The sequence below is a fragment of the Phaenicophaeus curvirostris genome, chromosome 15, assembly GCF_032191515.1.
Source record: "Phaenicophaeus curvirostris isolate KB17595 chromosome 15, BPBGC_Pcur_1.0, whole genome shotgun sequence".
NCBI classification, from domain to species: Eukaryota; Metazoa; Chordata; class Aves; order Cuculiformes; family Cuculidae; genus Phaenicophaeus; species Phaenicophaeus curvirostris.
The window spans coordinates 1,413,416-1,436,948 of record NC_091406.1 but is presented as its reverse complement, the minus strand read 5'-3'; the positions used below and the strand labels follow the sequence as shown (position 1 = coordinate 1,436,948).

The window sequence follows — 23,533 nt, the reverse complement described above, 5'->3', positions numbered from 1 at the left end:
TTGGTTGGGTAAGTCACCCTTGAGAACAGGATCTTATTCTTAATGCATGTGTTTAGTATTCATTAGGTTATTAGGTAAAAGTGGGAAAATATGAGCAGATGACTGTGTGAACCTTCTCCTTACCACTGCGTTTATACTTGCCTTTCCCAGGGATCCAGCACACTTGTCACTGCATTAGGGCAGAAAACTAAGGGGATTTCTGCTTTCTAGTGTATTTTCTGATATTATTTCCCGTTGCTGTCATTTCCTTCGCTGTGATGATCTCCGATGTGCTGCAGTTACTTAAAAAGAGTCACTAACAAGAAGCACTTATGGTTTGGATTTCTTTTTTACTTAATCTTAAAGGATCTAAAAACCCTCGTGGACTTTGCGGTCACGGGAGTCTTGAACTTCACCGTGGAAATTTGCTGACCTCCCTCGGCAGTAGCTTCCCTTGAGCAGGGAAAAGTGAATCTCTATCTTGCAGTCAAACTGATTTATTTAATCCAGCAGATGTGGTTATGAACGAAGGATTTGGACACCTGTCCCACAGATGTGATCTGCTGCTTGACAAAACCTTCAGCTCAGTGGGAAATAATAACAGCCCACGTAGGAATTTGGTACGAGTGGTCAGAAATAATAAATGTACCATGAGCATTTGATTGAGGTGAACGTTCTGGTTTTTCCCCTGGGAGCGGATGGAATGGGTGCAATTGAAGTAGTTTCCCCATAGGTCTCGTGTTATTCTGCCTACTGCAGCACGAGCACCTCCCCAACTTTCTGCTCTCAGCTTGGTTGCACAGGTGGATACAGAACGTTGCTCACAGGCGGGTGTTGAGGGAGTCAGCCTCAAGATTTCAATGGGACCAGCAACCGTGGCAAACCAGGCAGCTACCTTTGGTGGGCCAGACAGTTTCTGGGAGCAGACAGTTTTAAGTGGGACTGGCTGACATGCTTTTGCACAAACAGCTAATTCATCAGTGAATGAATGGCTCCCTCACTCAGCTCTCTGCTTTTTGTAGTTTGCTAGTAAAAGGGTGTTTGGCAAGCTGCTTTTCATAGCCTGATGTGGAGAAATATTGAGAAAAATTGCACTCCATCTCAGTTCATTGTAACATCATCACAGCCTCATGTTTGATTTTATCAGATGTGAAAATTTCTGGAAAGATGCTCAAAGCTCAGGAGAAAACTTCCCCATGGGCGGGCATTGCTCAGTAACATCATCTGGATGCTGTTTTATTTGCTGTGATCATTGCAATTGTTCTTGGAGGACCTGTTTTTCATCCGAGAGGGTTTGTGCAGTTGAGAATTCTCGGGAGTGGAGGTGGCTGTGGGATGCTGGGCTGGGTTCGGGCTGCAGCATCTCGCCCAAGGGGTGGCCAGAGCCCACAGGAGGGAGATGGCTCCAAACATGAGCCCCATTTCACTGCCACCACTCCCTGCTGTCCCCCACCATGTTTTAGCCCCATAACAGGTGAGGTTCGTTGTTCACTGTGCTCTTTTTGCTCATGCAAACTTAAAAACCTCCCCCGTTTGCAGGCTGGCCTCTGCTGGTCTCCAGGGCTCGCTCAGCACCGATGCGGGAAAAGGCTGTGAGAGGGGAAGCCCTGACCCTCGGGCTAACCCAGACACTGTTCCCAGGAGGAAAAAAGCTGGTTTGTGTTAAAGTCAGTGGTGCTATTGTGTGGGAAGTCCTGCCCCCCATGGGAGCAAAGCCCCTCCGTGAGTCACTCTGTAGCTCTGCAAGCTGGAGCGAGGCCGGAGGGCGAGAGGAAAGGGGCTGCCTGGGTTCCAGGAGCAGAAAAGCTTTTTCTTTAAAGACCGGCAGTCCTGACTGCTAGTAAAGTCATAAATAGAGCTGTGGGGCTTAGCAGGAAACCTTAACTGTTTGGATCCCCCCCTCTGCTGCATCTGCTCAGCTTGTTCCTTGCAGGGCTGGCAGATATTGGAGACTCCCTGGCAGGGAGTTGATGCTGCTACTGTAAATGCCAGTTACTTAACATGCTCGTGGTGTGCTGGACACCCAAACACAAGTCCCCTGAGGACAACCTCGCCTTCCACCCTGGGAGCCAGGCTCCTCTCGCCGCTGGCTGTTTCTGTCTCTGCAAAAGGGCAAAGTAAGACAGCTTGCAGGGGTTATGTTTGGAAAGATGTGCCTTCAGCTGCCTGCCCTCTCGCTTTCCCAGTGAGCAGCTCTCGTCCCGTGTCCAGCACAAGCAAGGGCCACCCTCCTGTGCCCACAGCAAAGTGGTGCTGAGAGGTGTGAGGGATAGGAGCTGGGGATGGCACAGTGTTTGGACCCTCACTAGAAGAAAGGCATTGAGGTCCTGGAGTGCGTCCAGAGTGATGAAACTGGTGGAGGGGATGGAGATCAAGTCTTGCCTGAGGAGTGACTGAGGGAACTGGGGCTGTTTTAGCCTGGAGAGGGGAGGTCTTATTGCTCTCTACAGCTCCCTGAAAGGAGGTGGTGGAGAGGTGGGTGTTGGTCTCTTCACCCAAGTGATAGGTAATAGGACGAGGGGGAATGGCCTCAAGCTGCATCAGGGAAGTTTAGATTGGACATTAAGAAAAATTTCTTCACAAAAAGGATTCTCAAGCACTGGAACAGGCTGCCCAGGGAGGTGGTGGAGTCACCGTCCCTGGAGTTATTTAAAAAGCGGGTAGATAGGTTCTTAGGAACATGATTTAGTAGTAGACAGGTGTGGTTGGAGTTGACCGCTAAGGTCTCTTCCAACATAATCTTCTATGATTCTACGGTACTGTCTTGTGCTATAAAACATGTGCCCTTGCTTATCTCTTCCATGCACCGCCCTCTTTATGGAAAAAGTGTTATGGGTTTTCTCTGCGCTTTTGGTTCCAGCGCTGTTGGAGCAGCACCAGGGCTGGCAGCAGGGTTGGGGGGTCCCCAGCAGCCCTGTCAGGAGCTGAGGCCCCAGCTGTTCTCTTCTCATGCCAGGGCAGCACCCTGTGGAATTGCCTGCTGGGGAATACCCCGGCGCTTCTCTCGGGAGCCACCCTCCTTCCCTGTGAAGCACCCAGAGGCATCGTGGCTGCAGGGTGGGGACCCCGCGGTGGCGTCGTGGTCTCAGCCTGATACCCCGGCACTCCCTTATCCCCCGTCTGCAATCCCTTGTTGGTTTTTCCAGAAAACATTTAAGAGATGAAATGAAACTCTTTGTCTTGAATCCCCTATAATTTACCCTGATGTAAATCATAAGGAACATGAACTTAAGAATGAGAAGCTGGCATAAAGGCAGAATGTGGTGTTTCAGAGCATGTCTGCACAGAGAGCTGTGCCGGCTTTGCCTTGCTCCACGTGAGCTGAGGGCTCGCGGCTGGAGCTGGCACCGCGCTGCCTGGCTGTGCCCATCCTGCTCAGGGAAGACAGAGCAAGCTCCTGGATCCCAGAGCTTCTATCAGAATCTGCTACAGATCACAGCAGCTGCATCGTCCAATGTGCATTTGTACTCTGTTATCCTTTAGGAGTGAGCTGTCTGCTCACCCTTGCAGGGATGTTTCGTCCTTTCTCGTATCTTTTCCATGGATGCAGTTCTTCTCAAGCTGGGGTTGTTGGTAGGCAGCCCCGCAGGTCAGCAGAGCTGACAAGGGAAAGCGCATCCTCCCCTTCCCGATGGACACCGAGTGCCGTGCTGCCCATGGCGTGACCTGTCTGCATCCTTCTGGCTCTTGCAGAGTTTGCTGTTTCACTCGTGGAGAAGATGCAGGCTCAGGAAATCCTGCGGAGCCTGCGGCTCCCCGAGTTCGATGACCTCAGCCAGTTTTTCCGCAACCTGCCAGCCACGGCCCTGGTGGGCATCGGTGCCTTCGCGGCCGTCGTCGCCTACTGGTTCGCCAGCCGGCCCAGGGCCGTAAAGCCGCCCTGCGACCTGCGGATGCAGTCGGAGGAAGTCGAGGTGAGGCTGGGGTGGGTTTCATCCAAGATTTGCATGTGTGGAAGTGACCACGGGGGATGCCAGGAGGTGCTTTTGTTTGGTTTGAGGGCTCCCCAACCTCATCCTGACATCAGCTGCCTCACAAGCTGTGCCAAGGATCAATTCCCACGTTCATTCACCTTTTTCTGTAAACTAGAATACAGCCTGTTAATTTGTTCTCTTTGATTTTCAGTACCGTTTTGGTCTTAGCTTTGCTTAGCCATCCAGGATTGGGAATTGCAGGAGCTGCAGCTGCATGGGGCAAACCACTGAATGGCAGCAGCTGATAAGGTCAAATCAGCTGGCACTTCTTCTGTGTGCCTGGTACAGAGTTTGCTGCTGTAAACTTTATGATAATGAGAAAAAGTAGAATGAAAAACCTGGATCTGTGCTTAGAGGCTGAGGAGTTATTAATTCTCATGCTTGCACAAAGTTTTAAAGTTTAATGAAGCTGCTTCATTTTAAAGAACAGAAATATTTCTGAAAATTGTTTCCACTTAATATCTGCAAGCGTGATAAAAATTTAAAGCCTTTTGTGTTGTCCCCTCTAAAACCTTCAGCCATCTCTTGTGGGAACGAGCAGAGTCAAGTGCTCCTCTCTCTGGGGAGGCTGTTCTCTGTGTTACTGGGGTGCTGAGGTGGACATGACACCTCTCCTGTCCCTGTGGGTGTTGGGGCAGGACTATGATGGTGGCTGCAGAGGTCTCTACGTTTGGGGAGCGTGCTGTGTTGTGGTTCAGTGTTTCTCCATCTCCTGCCCATCGGGTGGTGGTGGTGGCTGTGTCCCATCATGTCACCGTGTCACGCAGGGCCTGGATGGAGCACGCCGGTCGGTGATTGGGGACAACCCGCAGCTGCTGACGCACTATTACGACGATGCCAGGACCATGTACGAGGTCTTCAGGAGGGGATTCAGCATCTCAGGTGAGAGCACAGTGGTGAGGAGGACTGGGAGCAGAGGTGGGCTGTGGTGGGGGACCAGATGATATAGAAGCCCAAATGGTGCAGGAGGCTCAGAGGCTTAGGGGAGCTTGGAGAGACGAGAGGCTGAAGGAGTGTGGGAGCCCATAAAAGTGCAGGAGGCTCAGGTGGTGTAGAGGCCCGTTGGGACTCCAGCGCCAAAGGAGTGTAGGAGGCCTACTACGTGTGTTATTTTTTGCCCTTAATGCCGTTGAATTTTATTGTGCAGACTCTTGGTATCACGAGATCATTTTGCTGCCACTGACAGTTTAACATCCTGAATTTTGCAGAATAGGCAAAGCTGATCACACATTATTCATTTCCAAGATGTTTATGAATACTTATGCAGGACTGATCTGGGAACCCAACAGAGCTAATTCTTATTTCTTCATGTTGCTGCCTTTTCATCAGTAACATGTCCAGCTTACCATTTACTCCACGCCAGGGCAGGGTCAAGGACTCTGTCACAAGCTCTTTGAGAAGCTGATTGCAGTGCATCAAACCATTGCCCTTACCCCATGATCGGTGGTACCATCAGAGAGCTCTCACACACTTGTGAGACATCATTTCACACACTGAAAAGCCATGACAGCTCTTCTGTGCTCTGTTATAACCGTTTCTGTGTCCACTGCTTACGACATCCCACCTTGTTGCACGCACCAGTTTTGTTGTCAGGTTATTATTTTCAGTACCGCCAAAAGCCTCGGTGGAATTGCAAATATTCCAGCCTGCAGGACAGGGGTAAATAAAGAACTCAGTAGGTGATTGGACGGATGGGTCTTGTACAGGTAAGTACAGTTGGAAAATTAATTAAACTTCTTAGATATTCTCTTGTCATGCAGCGCTGTGTATCGTCTTACCCTCCTCCAGAGCAGGCTGTGCTGAAAATAGCAGTTTTCACTTTGAAGTGTTGAAATCAAAAGGCAGCGAAAGCGGTGGGAGCCGGTGTTTGGGATGAAAGCCCTTGTCAGACAGTAGTTCTTGCACCACCTTCAGAGAAGTGTCCTTTAATGGGTCTGTTTGGGGCCAAACTGCTGCTGTCCCCTCTGCAGCTCGAGGACGAGGACTGAAGTGACTGTTTGGGAGATCCCAGCCGATCCCCATAGCTGTGCTCGTGTGTTTAATTTGATGGGGCTTGTTGTGAGCTCTGCCCAGGAGAGAGAGATGACCCAATAACAGATTTACTCTGTGAGGGCTCTGCTGCATCCCTGCTCTGTGGTACCGTGCAGTGTGTTAAGTCCCGGTGCTGCCTCCGTAACTCTGTTGTCTCTGCTCGTCTTCCAGAAAACGGCCCGTGCCTGGGGTTCAGGAAGCCCAAGCAGCCCTACCAGTGGCTGTCCTACAAGGAGGTGAGCTGGACACGACATCCCCTGCATAGGGCGGGGGTGTCAAGGCACCTGTCTGTAACACACTAGCCCAGGAGGCTGCTGAAGTGTTGGTTTGTGAGGCTTGGCTCAATGCCACTGGCCACTCGTGACACATGCCACGCCTGATCTAGTGGGACGTGTCCCTGCCCATGGCAGCAGGGCTGGAACTGTGTGATCTTTAAGGTCCCTTCCAACCCAAACTATTGTGTGATTCTATACTCAAAACCATGGGGCATTGCCAACCAGCGGCCAGCTGCTACTCATCTCCTAACAGCTCTTGATAACAAAGAGTTGGGCTTTTTAGATAGCAAACACAATTTGAGAGCCTCCCTGTGTAACCTTTGTCTTCACTTAGTTCAGTATTGCTTATATTCCTCTTTTTTATGTATTTTCTTTTTCTCTCCAAATCACAGGTAGCTGAAAGAGCAGAAGCTCTGGGTTCAGGGCTGATTCGGCAGGGCTGCAAGCCATCCACAAAGCAGTTCATTGGGGTCTTTGCTCAAAACCGTCCAGAGGTGAGATTTTGAGTTCAACTTGATTCTATATGAATAACGTTCCTGAGCTGTGAGCTTACTTTATACTTGAAGCTTGTCCTCAAGTGTATTTAAATCTGCTTCCACGGCCTGCTTCTCACCTTCATGCTTTGGTGTGCTCCTGCAGTGGATCATTTCTGAGCTGGCTTGCTACACCTACTCCATGGTGGTCGTTCCCCTCTACGACACCTTAGGTCCTGGAGCCATTCGTTACATCGTCAACACAGGTAAAAACAAAATTGTTGTAGTCTTCACAGAAACCAGTTTTGTTGCTTAGAGTAGTTCATTTTCTTCATGCTTCTGGGGAGCAGCGTGTCCCCCTGCTGGGTCAGGGCTGCCTCTGCTGTGTTTCCCATGTGCCCCGTCCTGCACAGCAGTGGATGGGGCTGCTCTGGTGGCAGGAATTACTCCAGGGTCACCCGTTCCTGTGCTGCTTCATATTTTGCCTCCTAGATTTTGTAGCCCACATGGTGAGCAATTTTAGTAGTTTTTAGGTTGGCTAAAACGGTATTGATTTTCTAAGAGGAATGTATGTTATATTCTAGGAGTTGTGATGTTGACCTCAACTGATGCGATGTTAGCTATGAGCCAGCAGCCAGTCTTGCATTAAGAGATTTACTGTAAACATCTCCTTTTCCTGCTTTTCTTCCAGCTGACATTTCCACGGTCATTTGTGACAAACCTGAAAAAGCCAGAATACTCCTTGACCACGTGGAGAGGAGAGAAACACCTGGTCTGAGCTCCATCATCCTGATGGACCCGTTTGAGAAGGAGCTGACTGAGAGGGGGAAGCGCTGCGGGGTTCGCATCCAGACCATGCAGGAGGTGGAGGTAAGTTTGCCCTCCCTCTCCTTTTATGACGCTTTTAGTTTCTGTAAATAGTAGTGAAATATAGAGGGACTTGTGAACTGCATGGCAGGTTCAGTGTCTGGAGAGCACAAAAGAGCAGCTTGTGGCTGATAATATTGATGCTCAGTGGAATTGCCCCTTAGTGTTATTCCTTCTTGATAAGAGAGCCAGCACTTCAAACCTTCCTGCTCAAATAAGGTATTGGCTGCTATTTAAGCCTGGGAAGGGGGTTTGCTATTCGAGACACCATCCTCCTACGTGCAAGCCTACAACCTTACACTTTTATGAGACAGCCTGGATCCAGCTTAAGCAACCCAAGCATTACTTGAAATCCAAGGATGGCATTGCAGTTAATGCAGGAAATTTGGGGTAGAAAATATGACTGAAGTGTTAGCCACGATTTTTTCTGCTCTAGCTCACACTCTCCCCTAGTCCTTTGCAGGTTATTAGCGAGTGGGTTACACCACAGGGGTTGAAGTGGAAATAATTTTTGTTGCTCTGTTCTCTTTCAGGACCATGGCCGTGAGAGTCGGCACGTGCCTGTGGTGAGTGTTGGCATGCTGCTTCTCCCCTTCCCCAGGGACTGCTGATACCACCCACTGGAGATGTGCAGTGCTTGCTCCATCCCCTCCACTGGGGACACTTAACTGAGATAGTTCGTCCTGGCTGAACACATTAATGGGGCAGTAATTAAATGCCATTGTTAAGCTGCACTAATTCTGCTGCCTTACCCAGGCAGCAATGGGGCAACATGTTTGCACCCTTTCCAGAGGGGTTTCTATAGCTCAAAAATACTGCTTGGCAGTATTTCTCTGGGATATTTTGGGAAAATTGCATTGATGTTTTTTACCAGCTGCTCATACTTGTGCAAAACTTCAAAAGCAGCTTCTGATTTTTCAGGTCGCTTATTTATTCATTCACGCCCCAAAGTAGCACACACATGCAGTGGTGCTGAGAATACAGAGATGCTCCTGGAAATGGGAGCAAGCAGCAGCTCTGGAAAGTCTGTCCCCTGTTGTGGATAGCCATATGGTTCCAGAATTTATCCGGATATCAGTAAACTATCAGTAAATTATGTCAGGTTTCCCCAGACCTATGGGTATAGGTGGTATCTTTGAAAATGCTACCTGTAAGATAAATACTCCACCAAAATCTTCTTACACTAAAACATTCCCTTAATGCAGCTGGAGTGAAGCATGAAGGAGGAATAGAGTCTGCATCATCTGAAGAAACTGGATAAAGAAGTTTTATGATGGTCTTTTTATAGTTGCTATGGGGAATGAAAGCGTTTTATGGCAGAGCTGAAATATATATGGTTTGATCTTTAAGTTAATACAAAGACAACAGTCTGCCATTGGCCCTTCTGCATTTGATTGATGGAATTTCTTTTTCTCCTTGTGTATTTTTAGCCTCCTCGACCAGAAGATCTATCAATTGTCTGTTTTACTAGTGGCACCACAGGTAAAAGAGTCGTTTTAATCTAAAAATCTTAGAATAGTTTATTAAATTAATTATTAATACCACCTCATTATGTGCTTACTTGCTGTTATACTGATATTACAATGATATTTCTATGCATTTTCAATACTTCAGGGTATACACATATATATATTTCTGTAGACTGCAAATTAAAATAGTTATATATATATTTCATTTGAATTCTGGGACGTGTTTGGGCAGTATGATTTTTCAGTTGTCGGGAAATCTGCCTGTGTTTCAGCTTCTCATTGTGTGTTGTAGTTGTGAAGCGCTTGATTGAGTGCTTTTTTATCTTCTGCAAATATTTTAAGAAGAGAAGGTGATGTGGGTTCCCAGCTTCCCATTGCGTGTCCGTGCACACCAGTGTCCTCTCTGCAGTGTGTGCCCCAGCCTGCTCCGTGTCCCCGTGGCCTCGTGCTGGCCCTGGGGCACCGCGGGGAAGGCGCCTGGGCAGCTCGCATGCTGCTGGCTCCTTTTTCTTGGAGAGGAGCAGCGGCATTTTTCTGCTTGTTCTTAGCAGACCCGGTGCTTTCTCCTCTCTGCAGACTCTGGTTTTCATACAACTTGCAGGAATTTCCTACTCTTGCAATCTCGACCTCTGTAGCGTCTACCCAAAAGCCACACAGGCAGGCAGCGCAGATGCACAAGGCATAGTTGCTTGGGAAACTGCTTTTATACTTCGCTGCTGGGAGGGACCGTGCTCCTGGGACTGCTGGAGCAGCTCTTCCAGCCTCAGCTGTGCTCTCAGGATTGCCTAACGCTTGGTCCTACCCCAAAGCATCCTTGGTTTGGCCTCCGCTCATTCAGGCAAGCAGAAAATGCTGCTTGTCACCCAGCTGCCCTCCCAGAGGGAGCTGCTCAGCCTGCAGGTTCGGCTGAGTGAGGGGGGATATCATCATCTTCGGCTTCTGCAGGAGACCCGCACTGCGGATCAGGTAGGCAACTGCTTTATCAGCTCCAAGAACAAACTCAAAATGTATGAAAAGGCTTCGATTTCCTTTTTTTTTTTTTCACACAGTGTTTTTGGTTTTGAGATCTGTGCCCTTAGCGTACTCAAGGCAGTGCACGATGTGAGAGGCTGTGACTGCGCCGTTGCAGCAGCAGCAGGGGTTCCTAAAAGGAAAAGATTGACGCCAGTGCAGGATACGGACACCACAGCCGCGTGCGCTGTGAGCACCAGCCCGCCTGTGCAAAGTGGCCAGGCACAAATGGGAATTGTAGGAGACCAGAGGAGCCCTGCCTGCACATACAGCAGGGCACAATTTGTTTGTGTAGGTTTTAAAGTGCAGAGCAATTATTTTTTTCAACTCACATTTTTATTTCTAATTTGAAGATTGTGAATAGGGAAGGGGGTTTTCATTTTTGGGTTTTTTTATTCACAAATGCTGCCATGGGCTGTTTTCGGACTTTGTGCTTTTCTTAGGAACATGCCTGAAGTTACAGAAACGGGACCACTAGGGAGTTCATTGTGGTTCTCCCATCCAAACCAGACATTGCAAATTCTGCAAATCACCTGCAAATTAAACTCTCACAGAGCAATGCTTTGTGAGCCACCAGCCCACCCTCTGCTCCTGGAGGGCTTGGTACATCACTTTCCCAGGGGTTGCACCAACATTCTGGTCCATTTTCCATGTTGTGTTTTGAAAGTAAAAGTCTTGGCCTTTTGTATAGCCCACGGCAGGTTATTTTTAATGACCAGATGCAGAATTTTCTTCCAACAGATGTGTTATCAAGAGCTTCTTTTAATTCTGAAGGGCTCTAAACATTTTGGCTGGTGTGAAACAGATCTTAGCCACAGGGTTTGTAACCTGGAAATTGTAGAATTGTAAACAATTTTAGCTGCTTATAAAAAAGACCCAGAAGCGGATTTTAATGTGTGCTTTTCTTTGATAGGATCCAGGTACCTCCCCAGGAAGAAGGGAGAGGCTGAGGTTGCTGAGCTCAGATGACAAGACCAACTTTTGCTGCTGTACCAAGAAATCCTCAGCTCTTGGAACTGCACCAAACACGCACAAATGTCCCCAAACCCCTAGGATATAATTTTTGACACTGCCTGCTCCAGAGAAGCAAACTGTCATTTCCTCACCTGTATCCAGTTGGATAAAAATTGCTTCCCAGTGGTTTCTCACAGCCTGGCAGCGCACATCCCTGGCTGCTGGAGGCTCCAGTGGGGAGGAAAGTGCTTGCATCCTGAAATGCTGATGGATCACACTCCAAGGAAGGAAGAGCTGGAGCTGCTACTTGGAAGACCCATTTAACAACATAGGAAAGGTTCTTGTGTTGCTTATGAGACCTGTGAAACCGACCTGGCACTGAGACAAGGAGAAGAAACGGCCCCCCCAGGGCTATCAGCTGCCTGGGGTTGCAGCGCACCCGTAACAGTGCGCTCTCAAGTTGTCTTCACGACAAAATTCAAACTTGAGAGCAGTGTTGCAGATCTGGCATGGACTTTTTTAAAACAAGCAGTATTATTGCTTTTTTTTTTTTTTCCTCTGAAGGTGCTAATTCTGGGAAAGGGCTCATAGCACAGGGCACTGCTCTGCCAGAGTAACTCTTAGAATAGAAGAACTAAAGAAGGTCAAAATTTACATGAATCCCGCAGCCCCAAAAGCTGCAGCTCCACCACGGCAGTGGGGTTTGTTCAGGATTCCTCCTGAGGAAAGCTGTCCTGGCTCTAGCACTGCTGCTCTGCTTTGATGCCGTTAACGTCGCAGCCTGTCCTGGATGCTGAACCTGCTGCAGGCAGGACATGCAGGAAGGAGTCAGGATGTTCACGCTGCTTCTAGGCATGTTGTGATTTGAGCAGAGGTACTGGATTTGCATGGAAGTCAGAGGTGGAGTAAGTTCATGAGTCTGAGGTCTCAAAGCATCTGAGAAATCTTCCAAACAAGTGGGAAGAGCTGTGTTAAATTGCAGGAATCATAGAATCGCTTGGTTGGAAAAGACCTTTGAGATCATTGAGTGCAACCGTACCTGTCCACTACTAAACCATTCTTGAGCACCTCATTTGCCTGTCTTTTAAACCCTTCCAGGGATGGGGATTCCACCACCTCCCTGGGCAGCCTCTGCCAGTGCCTGAGAACCCTTTGGATGAAGAAATTTTTCTTCATATCTAATCTGAACCTGCCTTGGCTCAACTTGAGTCCATAAAGACCCAAGTTTGCTGCTGGTATAGCCACAGGGTGCAATTTTGTGTTTCCAAGACAGTACTGAGCGTATCTTCACTGACATGCGACCTGCTCACATGGAGAAGCTTGCGTAACGCTGCAGGAGTGCAGCTGGATGTAGAACTGCAGGGGCTGAGCATATTTGTCTAGACATAAATAACACAAGCAGTTTTGTGGGTTGTTGGCATGGATTTACAGCAGGCGTTGGTTCACGGAGTATTCTTGAGATCTGGATCCATGTGTGCACCCAGCTGTGAAGATAAATGCCTCGAAACAAAACCTGCCTGGCTGTGCTGGTGCCCACAAGCCTTGTCACGGGCACGCTGGGGCAGGAGCAGTTGTGGTTAGCAAAGAATTCAGCACTAGCTTCACCTCTGAGCTGTGGAGGAGGACGAATGTAAGTGAGACCAGAATAGCTTCTCTGCACTATATTCATCTGCAAGTATTTGGGATTGGATTACTCTCACACTTGGAACAACAACGGATTTTCAGTAGTATACGTGATGCTCAGAATGTCCTGCTTTAGTGCAATAAATGCATGCAATAATGATGATGTTGTTTGGGCCTTTATTTAATTATTTGAGAGGCTAGCAGGGCACAGGGCTCGGCACCGTGGCTCCTGCAGCAGAGCCTGTGCCACAGGGGCACCGAGGTGCTGCCAGCTGCAGGCTGCCCTGAAACCAAGAGGATGGAGCGTATTTTCCCTGTGCTGAAACTGGCTCACAAAACACCATTGCCCCTTCCTTGTCAGATGAAACCAGAATGCAGTTCTGACTGATTTACAGCTTTGTGAGGCTGTGGCATCCAGCATGGAGTGTGGCAGCGTCGCAAAGCTCCCGGGGCAGCCCTGAGCCACCCATGGTGGTGTGAGTGGATTAAAACAATCTGCGCAAACAGACGCTGGAGGGGGACGCTGGCTCCATCATCTTTATTTGAGCTGAGCTACACCTTCTTTTTGGAAATAAACCCTTTGAGGGTGCTGGGAAGGGACAGTGCTGTGACAGGACGTGCAAAGGGCCACGTGCCAGTGCTGGAGGCAGGGCGCTTGGAATGGGACCCTCGGCTCCAGTTTCTGTGTTCAGAGGTTTCAACCTGCGTGTTCAGTGTTTGATGAACACCAATAGTTTGGTGTATGAACAGATATGAAATCCAGAAATTGTATTATGGTGTGAAGGAGCATTTTTAGTTCAGAAAAGGGGGTGGAAAAGCAAATTCTCAGAGCACGGAGTCGCTCAGACAGGTGAAATGCACAGCACCAGGTGCTGGGGTGATGTGCTGGGCCAGCTCCCTCTCCCTGTCTCCAGGACACTTCTGCTTTCCTGCTGCTGTTATTGATGATTTCCCTTAATTGCAGTCTTGAGGGTCATCTTGTGGCCTAATTTTTACCATGTATTACCTGTTTTCTGCATTGTTCAGGTTATCCAGTGTGCTTGCTAAGAGCTTAACAGCTTCTTAACCAGGGTTTGTTGGTATTCGGGAGTTTTCTTAGTCACAGTGTGCATGAAATAAATCCTGCCTAGAGAGGCTGGGAAGAGCCGGCCAGGTCTGATGTCCTTGTTCCTCAAGTGGCTTCATCCAAGCGCTCTTATAAATTGCAGCTGGACTAGTTCTGGTGGACGGTGTTGATCAGAGTCTCCAGTGGAAATATTCTTGTTTATAGTATCATTTTATTAGATTTTGAGTTACTGTACAGATATGACTGCAAAAATTGAATAGGTTTTATAATTCAAAAAGAGAAATTATTATTTTAACCATTTCCTGGTTTGTTTGGGGTTGTTTTTGTTTTTTGTTAAACTTTTGTTAATTATCGACTGGTTCATCTTTTAAAATCGCTCTCTGTTTCCTTCCAGGAAGCCCCAAAGGTGCAATGCTGACCCATGGGAACGTGGTGGCTGATTTTTCAGGCTTTTTGAAAGTGACGGAGGTGAATAACCTGATCTAGAAAATATTGCCGTGTGTGAGTTAAGCTGTGTCTCTGCATGGGCTGAGAATGTGCTCCTGCAGATAAGAGGTGGAATTGCTCTTACTCAGGGGGCCAAATCCATGGAAATGGGACAAATCTAAGCTTACAGCACTGGAAAGCATGAAATCTTCTTTCCAGCTCTGTCTCCCTGGATCTGTAGGGCTCAAAGTGCTTCCGAGGAGCAGTGTTGGCTCCTGTAAATCAATCAGCTCCTTTCAGAGAATTAGGAAAGCAAGCAAGCCCTCTACAGCAACTGGTGCTTGAAAAACAGTACAGGGGTCCACTTCTAATGATGCCCAGACAGTGCCCTCATTTATTTGAAATCTTTCTGTCCATAAAGCGTGTATCTATGAGAGCAGACACATTTGTACAAGAACAGTTAATTTACTTGATATCAAAGTATATCTTGGTTTCCGCTATTCACACATTTAAAAAGCATGGCTATGGCCAAGTAACTGTATGTGTTTCATGTAATGTGTAAATTTGTGTTTAGAAATGATATGGGAAGCAAAATTGCTTTAGCACAGCATATTGTGGATTTTATACAGCTTGTACCTAAATTAAGCAATCTATTTTTTGTAGTAAACAGGCAGTTTTATAAAGTTGTGATGTACACACAGCGTGCACAATTTCTTACCTTATACCCCTTGCTGGGCTTATCGTTGGTGCTGAAAATCCTGCAGTCGTCTTATCTTAATCCTTGAACATTCTGAGGTTTTCATACCGGTGGTGTAAAGAAATTTGGACACGTGATGTGAGAAATCCCACTCACCTCCCGTGTTCAAGTACTTGCAGGGATGTGGTTCCAGCCGTTTGCAGTGTGAAATGCCAGCGTAGCCGCTTGCTGCAGCGAGACCTCTGGCTTCGCAGCGCGGAGCCTTCGTTGGCTTCAGAGTGAAGGCTGATGTGTAGGTGGGAGCAAGCTTCGAAGAGAAGGAATGTTTATCTTGGAAAAGAGCTGATTTAGAGGTAGCTGAGCGAACAAGGGATCGGCCAGGAGTGGATTTAGTGTTCACTGAGAGCAGGGGGACTCTTTGATTAATCTTGAAGGTATCGGATTGAGATGTAAGTCTGGTTTAAGAGGTAAATCCAATATCTTCAGTCACCAGAGCGTTGCTGGCGAGACTGTAAAAGCCTGCAGCAGGTCCACACATTCAGGGCAAAGTCTAAACTGTAGTAATGAAAACAAATTAAATGCAAAATACTTGAAAGCAGTATCAATTGATAAAATAAAAATTCCTAAAGCTGAGAAGTACTGGAGATCTGCTGTTTACATCCTTTTGTGACGGTTTTGCTTAGTTCAATCATTTTTATAAAGGAATATTTTTTGAAGCAAACCTAGAGCTTTATTATAAAGTTGTTCTTAAATGCCAAGAAGCTGTTTTTATTTCTACATTTAATTGGGCAAGTGCACCAACTGTGAGCTACAGTTCAATGTCATCGTTTTGATCCAATTTAAAACACAGTCATCTATTGCCAGGGCACTTAAAGTAGCATCAAAAAAGCAGCATAGCTAGTGATGCTAACAGACTGATGTTATCGTGCTTGCAGAAAATGAGGCCAATTTGAAATCATGTATAAATAGATCGGCAGGCCCTGGTGGCTTCATTCAGACTGACACAGAAAATAAGAAGAAAGGAGGTGCTGAAGACACCTATGTGGTCCATCGTGTTTGCCTTCGCTAGGCAGTGGTTGGGAGGGGATACCCAAATCCGGCTTGCCTAGCTTTAACTCCAGTAAAACATTCCCCGCGGAAGAAACTCCTGAGCCTCCATTGGGTAATGAAGCTTTCTTTTCTAGTCCATAATATTATGGCGAGTCTTACCCTTGGAAGTGCAGGTAGAAAGGTTACTTGTCTTTTGAGGTGTGGATCAGGCAAAGGCTCTCAGGGCCTTCATTTATCCCAGAAATAGAGTTAAAACCTCAGCAAACTGAAGACTTTGGTCGTTTTTAATTTTTGCATTATTTGTCCAGCATTCTTTTTCCCCACTGCACCCACGTGTGGCAGTGATAATGCCCTTAAAATCACATTTTAATCACTTAAAATGATTCGAGACACCAACAGAGATCGTTAAATTTTTGCAGCTGAAAAAAATCATTAATTTTTCCAACGTGTTCTGAGTCAAATCAATGATTAACCTAAGGAAAAGAAAAAAATCTATAGCTTTGACCTAGTAACCGTAGGAATCTCTGGGCTCTGTGCAGCACAGAAAAAAAAATCCGCGCCTGCAGAGCCCTGCTGACCTCCAGGAGGCTCCTGCAGGTTTGCCCCAGGATTCTGCTGGCCTGCCCCTAGCCAGGAGCGCAAACCGCAGGCTTAGCACCTCGTGGTAGAAAGCAATGACTCAAAACTGGGTTCTCTGTCGGGGTGAGCCTCTGTTTGCAGCGTGAGCTGTGTGGGTACGATGTGCCTTCTCCCATGGAGAGACCTCTTCGTTGCCCTCTGTGTACATCTCCGTGCTCTTTACTCCTCCTGCTAACCGAGCTTCATTGATGCTGTGGCTTAACGCTTCACTTTGTACGCTGCTCCCTTCCTCTCTTGATAATCTTTACCCTTTTGCTCCTCTGGTGCCATTTTTCTTTTTATTGTTTTATGACTTTCTTGTTGTCTTCCTGTCAGTGTTTCTTTCCTTTCTGTCTCCCATGCCCTTCACCTGCAGAAAGTGATCTTTCCGAGACAGGACGATGTGCTCATCTCCTTCCTGCCTCTGGCTCACATGTTTGAAAGAGTTATACAGGTAAGAAACCTGCCTGAACTGACGAGGCCTCGTGGGGCTCCTTGTGTTTTCTTCCAGAGTCAGTGGTCTCCTACTTGTGAGGATGTACACATTTCCTATTTGCCTTTAGCACACATGTTTGAGAGAATGGTACAGGTAAGGTCCTGGTGTCAGTGGAAATCATCTTTTTCCACGCCACAAAAAATAAAATGAATAAAATACTAAATAACCAGCGATATCTAGTAGCACTAAAAATGCTTGTACTCCAGAAGTGCCACGTGTGTAACACTGGGGCCTGGCCTCTGGTCTCGCTGACACGGCCACGAGTCCAGAGCAATTCCAGCTTGGATGGGGCTTGGTTGGAGCCCCTGATCCAGTGGGAGGTGGAACTGGATGGGCTTTGAGGTTCCTTCCAACCCAAACCATTCTGTGGTTCTTCGATTCTATGAAATAATATGTTCTGCTCTGTTATAAAACTTGCAAATTGGAAATTTAAGTCCGTGAAAGACTTGGACAGTTACAGCCCAGCCTTTCTTTGCTTGTAAGGCAAGTTGGTTGGTCCTCCACCGCTGTTCAGGCACACTGCTTTGCTAGCAAACAAGAAGATAATTATTAAAAAGTCATTTAACAGGAGAAAAAAATTAGAAACGTTGGCAATAACCTCATTTCACAGGATACTGTCATATTGAAAGGGGCAGGCCTCCTTTGGGATGCTCAGGTTTATCCTCCCTGCTGAAATAAATCTCTAATATAAATTCAAAAGGCCTAAAAAAATCATTTTCAAAAGCATTCTGAACAGCAAATACTGTGTCAGCTTCCCAGCCAGCATTAGTAGTTCCTGGAACTGGCAGTTAGAGTTACACAGAGGCGTTCTTTAAAGCTAAATTTTCTAGTAGTTATTTATAATTCCCAATGAGTACACTGGTTATATTTTCATTTTTTTAATTCATGTGCAGTGCAAACCATAGATTTGGCAGTGTGATGTTTGTTAAACCCACATCACACGTATAAAATTCCTGTGGTTTCAGTTGATGGAGAGATAATATCTGGTTGGCAGAGCTGCGAGAGCTCTCTGGTTAGTATTACAGATTTTTAGGAGTAGCACATAAAGACTTGGATGTCTCTTACGGAGTTTTTAGTGCACCAAAGGGAGCTGATGTTTGCTGCCTGCCCCTTGGAGAGCTCAGGAAGGCGAGTGGGCTCAGCTCCCGGCATCACGGGCACTTGGCTGGGAACTCCTGCTTGCGCTCTACAAGCAGGACAGCAACGCTGTCTCCAAACACCCTCCAGGAGCACAAGCGATGAAACACTAGTTTTATCTCCCTCCCTGGAGGGGTTCAAGGCCAGGCTGGATGGGGCTTGGAGCCCCTGATCCAGTGGGAGGTGTCCCTGCCCATGGCAGGGGTGGGACTGGATGAGCTTTGAGCTTTCCAACCCAAACCATTCTATGATTTTATGAGTTTTACCAAGGCAGTGATTACTCCTCTGTGGGGTTACTGACCACCAGAGCTGCTGCACTAGCTGCCAGTGGACTCCTTGCAGGCAGCCTGTCCTGCCCATCCCACACATCCAGCTCCGTTCTGATCTGATCAAAGTGGCCTCTTTTCTTTCCAAGTACAAAACCTCTAGATACGTAGTTTCCATACAGAGCACATTTTATGAGTGGGCTTCTATTTCTGGGCTACAGGATCAGGCTCTGTATTGCTAACGTAGTCTATACTGTTGTATTTAAACAAAACTAAAGTATTAACATCTAAAAATCAGCTGCCTATCAGTATGTTTTGTAATGTTTCTTAATATGCGTTTCTTTTTCAACAATAGATCCTTATGCTGTGAGATGTTATGGTAGATCTGGGCTTTAAAGGAGAAGTTCAGATCTAGAATCAGACCGTAACTCAGACTTCTCCATCCCCGTGTGTAGGGGACGAAGGGAAATCCCTTCTAAAAGATTTGGTTCCTTGTTCTATAAGAAACAGTGGCAAACGTGGTGGATGCTGAATTGCCAGTACTGAAAAGTGCCCAGAACTACCTGTATATTTCTATTCACTGCAAAATTTTCAGTTGCATTTTTATCTCTCTCTAAAATCCCCATTTTTGCCTTACTGAGACTAGAATTTCAGGAAAGACATTTCTGCGCTTGGAGGGATGCTCTGTCACGGGAATTGAAAGCAAAGAGGTTCCATGTGTTCCTTTTTTCTTCCCACAGTCTGTCGTGTATTGCCATGGAGGGCGAATCGGGTTCTTTCAAGGAGATATTCGCCTCTTATCTGACGATATGAAAGCGTTGCGCCCAACCATCTTCCCTGTTGTGCCTCGGCTGCTAAACAGAATGTACGATAAAGTGAGTTTAATTTTGTTCTTTTTGTGATAATAATTTTTTTGTCCCTTTAGTGTTTATTTGAAAGAATTCCCTTAGTCGTGGTGATTTCCTGAGCAGGTCACACCGTTTCTGCCTTACTGCAAACACATTCTTACCCTGGGTAACTGATACAGCTCCTCCAAGGGCTGCCCCATCCCTGGAGGGGTTCAAGGCCGGGCTGGATGGGGCTTGGAGCAGCCGGGTCCAGTCAGAGGTGACCCTGCTCATGGCAGGGGGTGGAACTGGGTGGGCTTTGAGGTCTCTTGTAACCCAAACCATTCCAGGATTCTGTTGATTTACACAGATTGCAGATGTGGCTGTTGATGTTCCTTTGAAACCCGTCTGCATTAACCTCTTTACCCTGTCGTCACTGAGGTTACTAGTGGTATTTCCAGTGACAATGGATTTTCTCATCACAGAAACACCAGTCAAACTTGGATGCTCTAGGACTTTTTATGCCCTTCTAGCACTTTGGAAACTTGAATCTCTCTGGTGGCAATGACAGCTCAAAATCAGCAACTGCAAAAAGACTATAAGGATTTAGGCAGTGTAAATGTGAGGTTGGCTTTTGGATCTGGAAATCTTTAAAACTGAGAGATGGTCTTGGAAAAAGGTATTTAAGACAGATGTGTCTGGTAATTGTGTTAAATCTGTTTGACCAGCTGGGAATATTCACTCTTCAGAAGACTTATCCTCTAAAGATGAGCTTAAGCACTGACTTAACTTTTCCTCGAGGTCAGGACTGTTGAATCAGGTGTTCTGGTGCCTTTTTAGAGGGATGGTCACCAGGGGTTTCTCATTTGTAGAGATGTAGTTCATGCTGATGTCTGATTAAGCTTAGGCAAATGCAGTGCCCCCCATATCAGCCGGCGCTTACACCTGCTCTAGCTGCCATGCAATCACGTTGCTCACTCATAATTTTTTCAGATGGTATGATTTCACTGAATCATATAGAAATAGCAGTTGTATAAATCTAGTCAAAGCCTACCCCATCATCCTCTCTCCTTTTTCCCCCAAAGGAACAGCTTGTACAATAGGGAATGGAGCGAAGCAAACCACTCCTTTTCTCCGATAAAACCATAGCATAGTCTCATTTCCCTGTACTGCTGTTGTAACCTACCCTACCTGGCACCGGCAGGACTGCGTAGCTGTAATTGTAAGAGCAGCTGTTGATGTTTTCTCTCTCTCGGGTGCCGCGCTGCCTGCCCCCCTGCCCACCTGTAGATCTTCAGCCAGGCAGACACGTCCCTCAAGCGCTGGATTCTGGAATTTGCTGCTAAACGGAAAAAAGCAGAAGTTCGAAACGGGATCATTAGAAATGACAGCTTGTGGGATAAACTGTTCTTTAATAAAATACAGGTAAGGAATTTAAGAAGTGAGTATAAAGCCAAAGAACTGTTATTTCTTCTAGCAATGACTGGTCTTCCTTAAAGTCAATGTAGTCCATGTGCTTGATGATGAACTGCAGGTGATTGCTGCTCACTAGCAAGTAGCAGACTGAGTGAATAGAAAAAGGAAATGGAACAGCAGCTTGTTGTTCCACTGACTTTTGCGTTAACTTCTGCTGCATTTAGTTTTATTTATGTGTTTATTTTTAAGCACCATGCATTTGATGCCAAAATTGCACTTCCATTAGGGATAGTTTTCCAGAGGGGGGTGGGGAACAAAAGGTGACCCAAGACGTCCTTGAGCAGCACCGTGAAGTCACCTGTTTGCAGAACAGTCCCTGTTTTTCCTGGCCCTGCTCAGGCACCAGGGAGGGAGATGGTGCAGCGCAGAGGCACTTGCTCTCTGCCAGGTGAAGCTACCCAGAAGCAGGGTCGTAGCCTCCTGCCCAGCACCTCCTCTGGTATTGGGATGCTCTGCCTTGCGGGGACCGAGCACCCACTGTGGGCTCTGCCCCATGAGGAAATGATTTCTCCTCACTCACCCCCAGCATCAGGCAGGGGAAGGATTGCAGCAAACCCACTCCTGACTCCTCTCACTGAGGATGAGACTTAGGTGGGCATGAAAAGAGGAGCACGATCAAAGAGTCATTGGTCCAGAGTTTTCTGCCAATGTTCTATAGATACAATTGGACTTGGGGTCAGGTTGCAGTTGGTTATATTCAAAACTTCGTTTTCCTAGGAAAACAAGAATGAGAGTGTAGAGAAAAATGAACTGATAACTCATGGTTTAACAACAAGGGAAAGAAATCTGAATGCCCTGCTGTGTGCCACACATCACCTCAGAAAATAAAAAAATATTAAATTGGCTTTAAAACAGGGTTTCCAGGTGCCGTACCACTCCAGGAGGCTCTGATTACTTCATGTTTTTAATTGGATGTCGTATCTGGAGATGTGCCACTTTATTTTTAACTAACAAAACTGACTGTACTTTTCATCTGTGGATTAGTTGTCCTCAGTGTGCAAAGCCGGCAGAGTTCACGCGATGCTGACGGGAGCGCAGACAGGGGGAAGCCCGGCTGCATATTGATTCAGGGTCTGGCGAGACTGGCAGCCTCAATCAGGAGTTGTTTTCTTTTGTGCTGGGTTTTCTTTTTGCTTTTGGAGCAAGAAAAAGGAAAGGAAGTCCGGGGGAATAGAAGTAAAATGTGACACAGGGATTGGTGTAATACCCTCCACAAATATTTGAAGGTCACCTGCTTCAAAAAAGGGACAGCACTGTTTTATGTGGCTTGGGAGCCAATTCATTAAAAATGATGAGGTGCAAACAAGCAAAGGAAAGTGGAGAGGGGAGAGTCTGGTTTTCACCGTCCCACTTCCAGGCCAAGTTTGCCCAGGACCCTTGACCCCATAACCCAAATGGTTCTGATGGAGAAAATGTTGTTTCTTGGACATTTTGGCTATATATGAGGAACACAGTTATTGTTTTTAAGATTTTTAGCTGGCTTTCAGTTCCTAAGGAAAGATTCAGTGCCCGTGTGCATTTCTATAGCATGGCTGCATCTCTTCTAGGGGGAGCAGAACTGGGACCACTTTGTGTAAGCAATACTCATGGATGCTGTAGTAATTTGTGCTGCTTTCTTTTCTTTTCTCGTGCTGTCAAACAGGCGAGTCTGGGTGGGTGTGTTCGCATGATCGTAACAGGCGCTGCCCCTGCGTCTCCGACTGTCCTGGGCTTCCTCCGTGCAGCACTTGGATGTCAGGTGGGCTTGCGTGGCTGTTTGGAGGTGTTAATTTACTGCTGGCTATGAAACGCACTACATTTAAGAACGGAGGTGGCTTTGGATCTCAGAAGTGCGTTTAGGACAGCTTTACCAGGCTTGGTCCAACAGAAGCCGCAGGGTGTGAGGCAGATGCAGCTCCCTGGTGTCCCCAGAGTTCTGCTTCTGCAGCCAAAGGAGTTTCCTTCTGTAACAGTGAAATCACCCGTCCTGTGGCTTTCTTTGTCAGGTTTATGAAGGTTATGGCCAAACAGAATGCACAGCTGGATGCACCTTTACGACCCCAGGTGACTGGACCTCAGGTAACGTTTTTCCTCCACCATTTCCAGAAAGCAAAGAAATGCTCATTTCTTTAGAAAGTTCTGGACTGGCATCGCAGGGGGGTTGTGTAGCTTTCACCACTGTGTGTATAATCTTCAGCAAATGCAATGTTCTTGCAAGTATCATCAGTCCAGAATAAATACACGGGGATCAGATGTTGGCTGTGTTTGCTGGGAAGATTGGGAATTGTCCCTTGAACTGTGATTTGTGGTGCTCTCATCTCTGCACCCCTGTGCCCTGACCAGCAGTGGGCAAAGCGCCGCTCGCATGCACCAACGCTGCATCCTCATCATCAACGCGCCTCCATCTGACTCCTTTGCAAAAGGAGAACTCAGCCCACCAGAGCTGCAGCACACGAAGTGCCGTGACACAGAGTTTGACTCCTCGCTTTCCAGTCCATTTTTCCCAGTGGCTCTTTCAGGGAAAATCAGCCTGTTGTGCACTCCGTAACGCTCGAGCAGTGCTTGTTGGCTGCAGCAGACGTTGCCCTCGTTTCATCTTTGGAGAAACTTGGGAACTTGGGGGGAAACGCGTTCAGCGTAATGTCACTGCAGCTGGTGTCCCGAGGTGGTTAAACCAGCGAGAGGCCAGCGCTTTGTCTGCTTTTAGAATGAGTTAAGCTTAAAAAAGGGTGTAGTCGCTTATGAGCGAGGGAAACAGGGTCTGTATTTTGTGGTTTGAAATTTGACTTTATATATATATATATATCCAGCAGGAGGTTTGGATGTTTAGTCTTAATAG

General features: G+C 47.1%; 2 protein-coding genes across 2 annotated transcripts in view; one reads left to right on the top strand and one right to left on the bottom strand.

Annotated features, from left to right (window-relative positions):
* PDLIM4 (PDZ and LIM domain 4) overlaps positions 1-23,533 on the bottom strand; it is a 445,004-nt gene that overhangs the window by 163,597 nt on the left and 257,874 nt on the right. The gene's annotated exons all lie outside the window — the stretch shown is intronic.
* Positions 1-23,533, top strand: part of ACSL6 (acyl-CoA synthetase long chain family member 6) — a 48,132-nt gene that overhangs the window by 18,357 nt on the left and 6,242 nt on the right. Inside the window, exons 2-15 of the mRNA XM_069869472.1 lie at positions 3,673-3,893; positions 4,721-4,835; positions 6,156-6,220; positions 6,652-6,753; positions 6,899-6,998; positions 7,424-7,602; positions 8,133-8,165; positions 9,030-9,081; positions 14,117-14,190; positions 17,025-17,102; positions 19,153-19,287; positions 20,530-20,664; positions 22,358-22,453; positions 22,701-22,773. Coding sequence (XP_069725573.1) covers positions 3,673-3,893; positions 4,721-4,835; positions 6,156-6,220; positions 6,652-6,753; positions 6,899-6,998; positions 7,424-7,602; positions 8,133-8,165; positions 9,030-9,081; positions 14,117-14,190; positions 17,025-17,102; positions 19,153-19,287; positions 20,530-20,664; positions 22,358-22,453; positions 22,701-22,773 — 1,458 coding nt within the window. The remainder of the gene's footprint in view (positions 1-3,672; positions 3,894-4,720; positions 4,836-6,155; positions 6,221-6,651; positions 6,754-6,898; positions 6,999-7,423; positions 7,603-8,132; positions 8,166-9,029; positions 9,082-14,116; positions 14,191-17,024; positions 17,103-19,152; positions 19,288-20,529; positions 20,665-22,357; positions 22,454-22,700; positions 22,774-23,533) is intronic.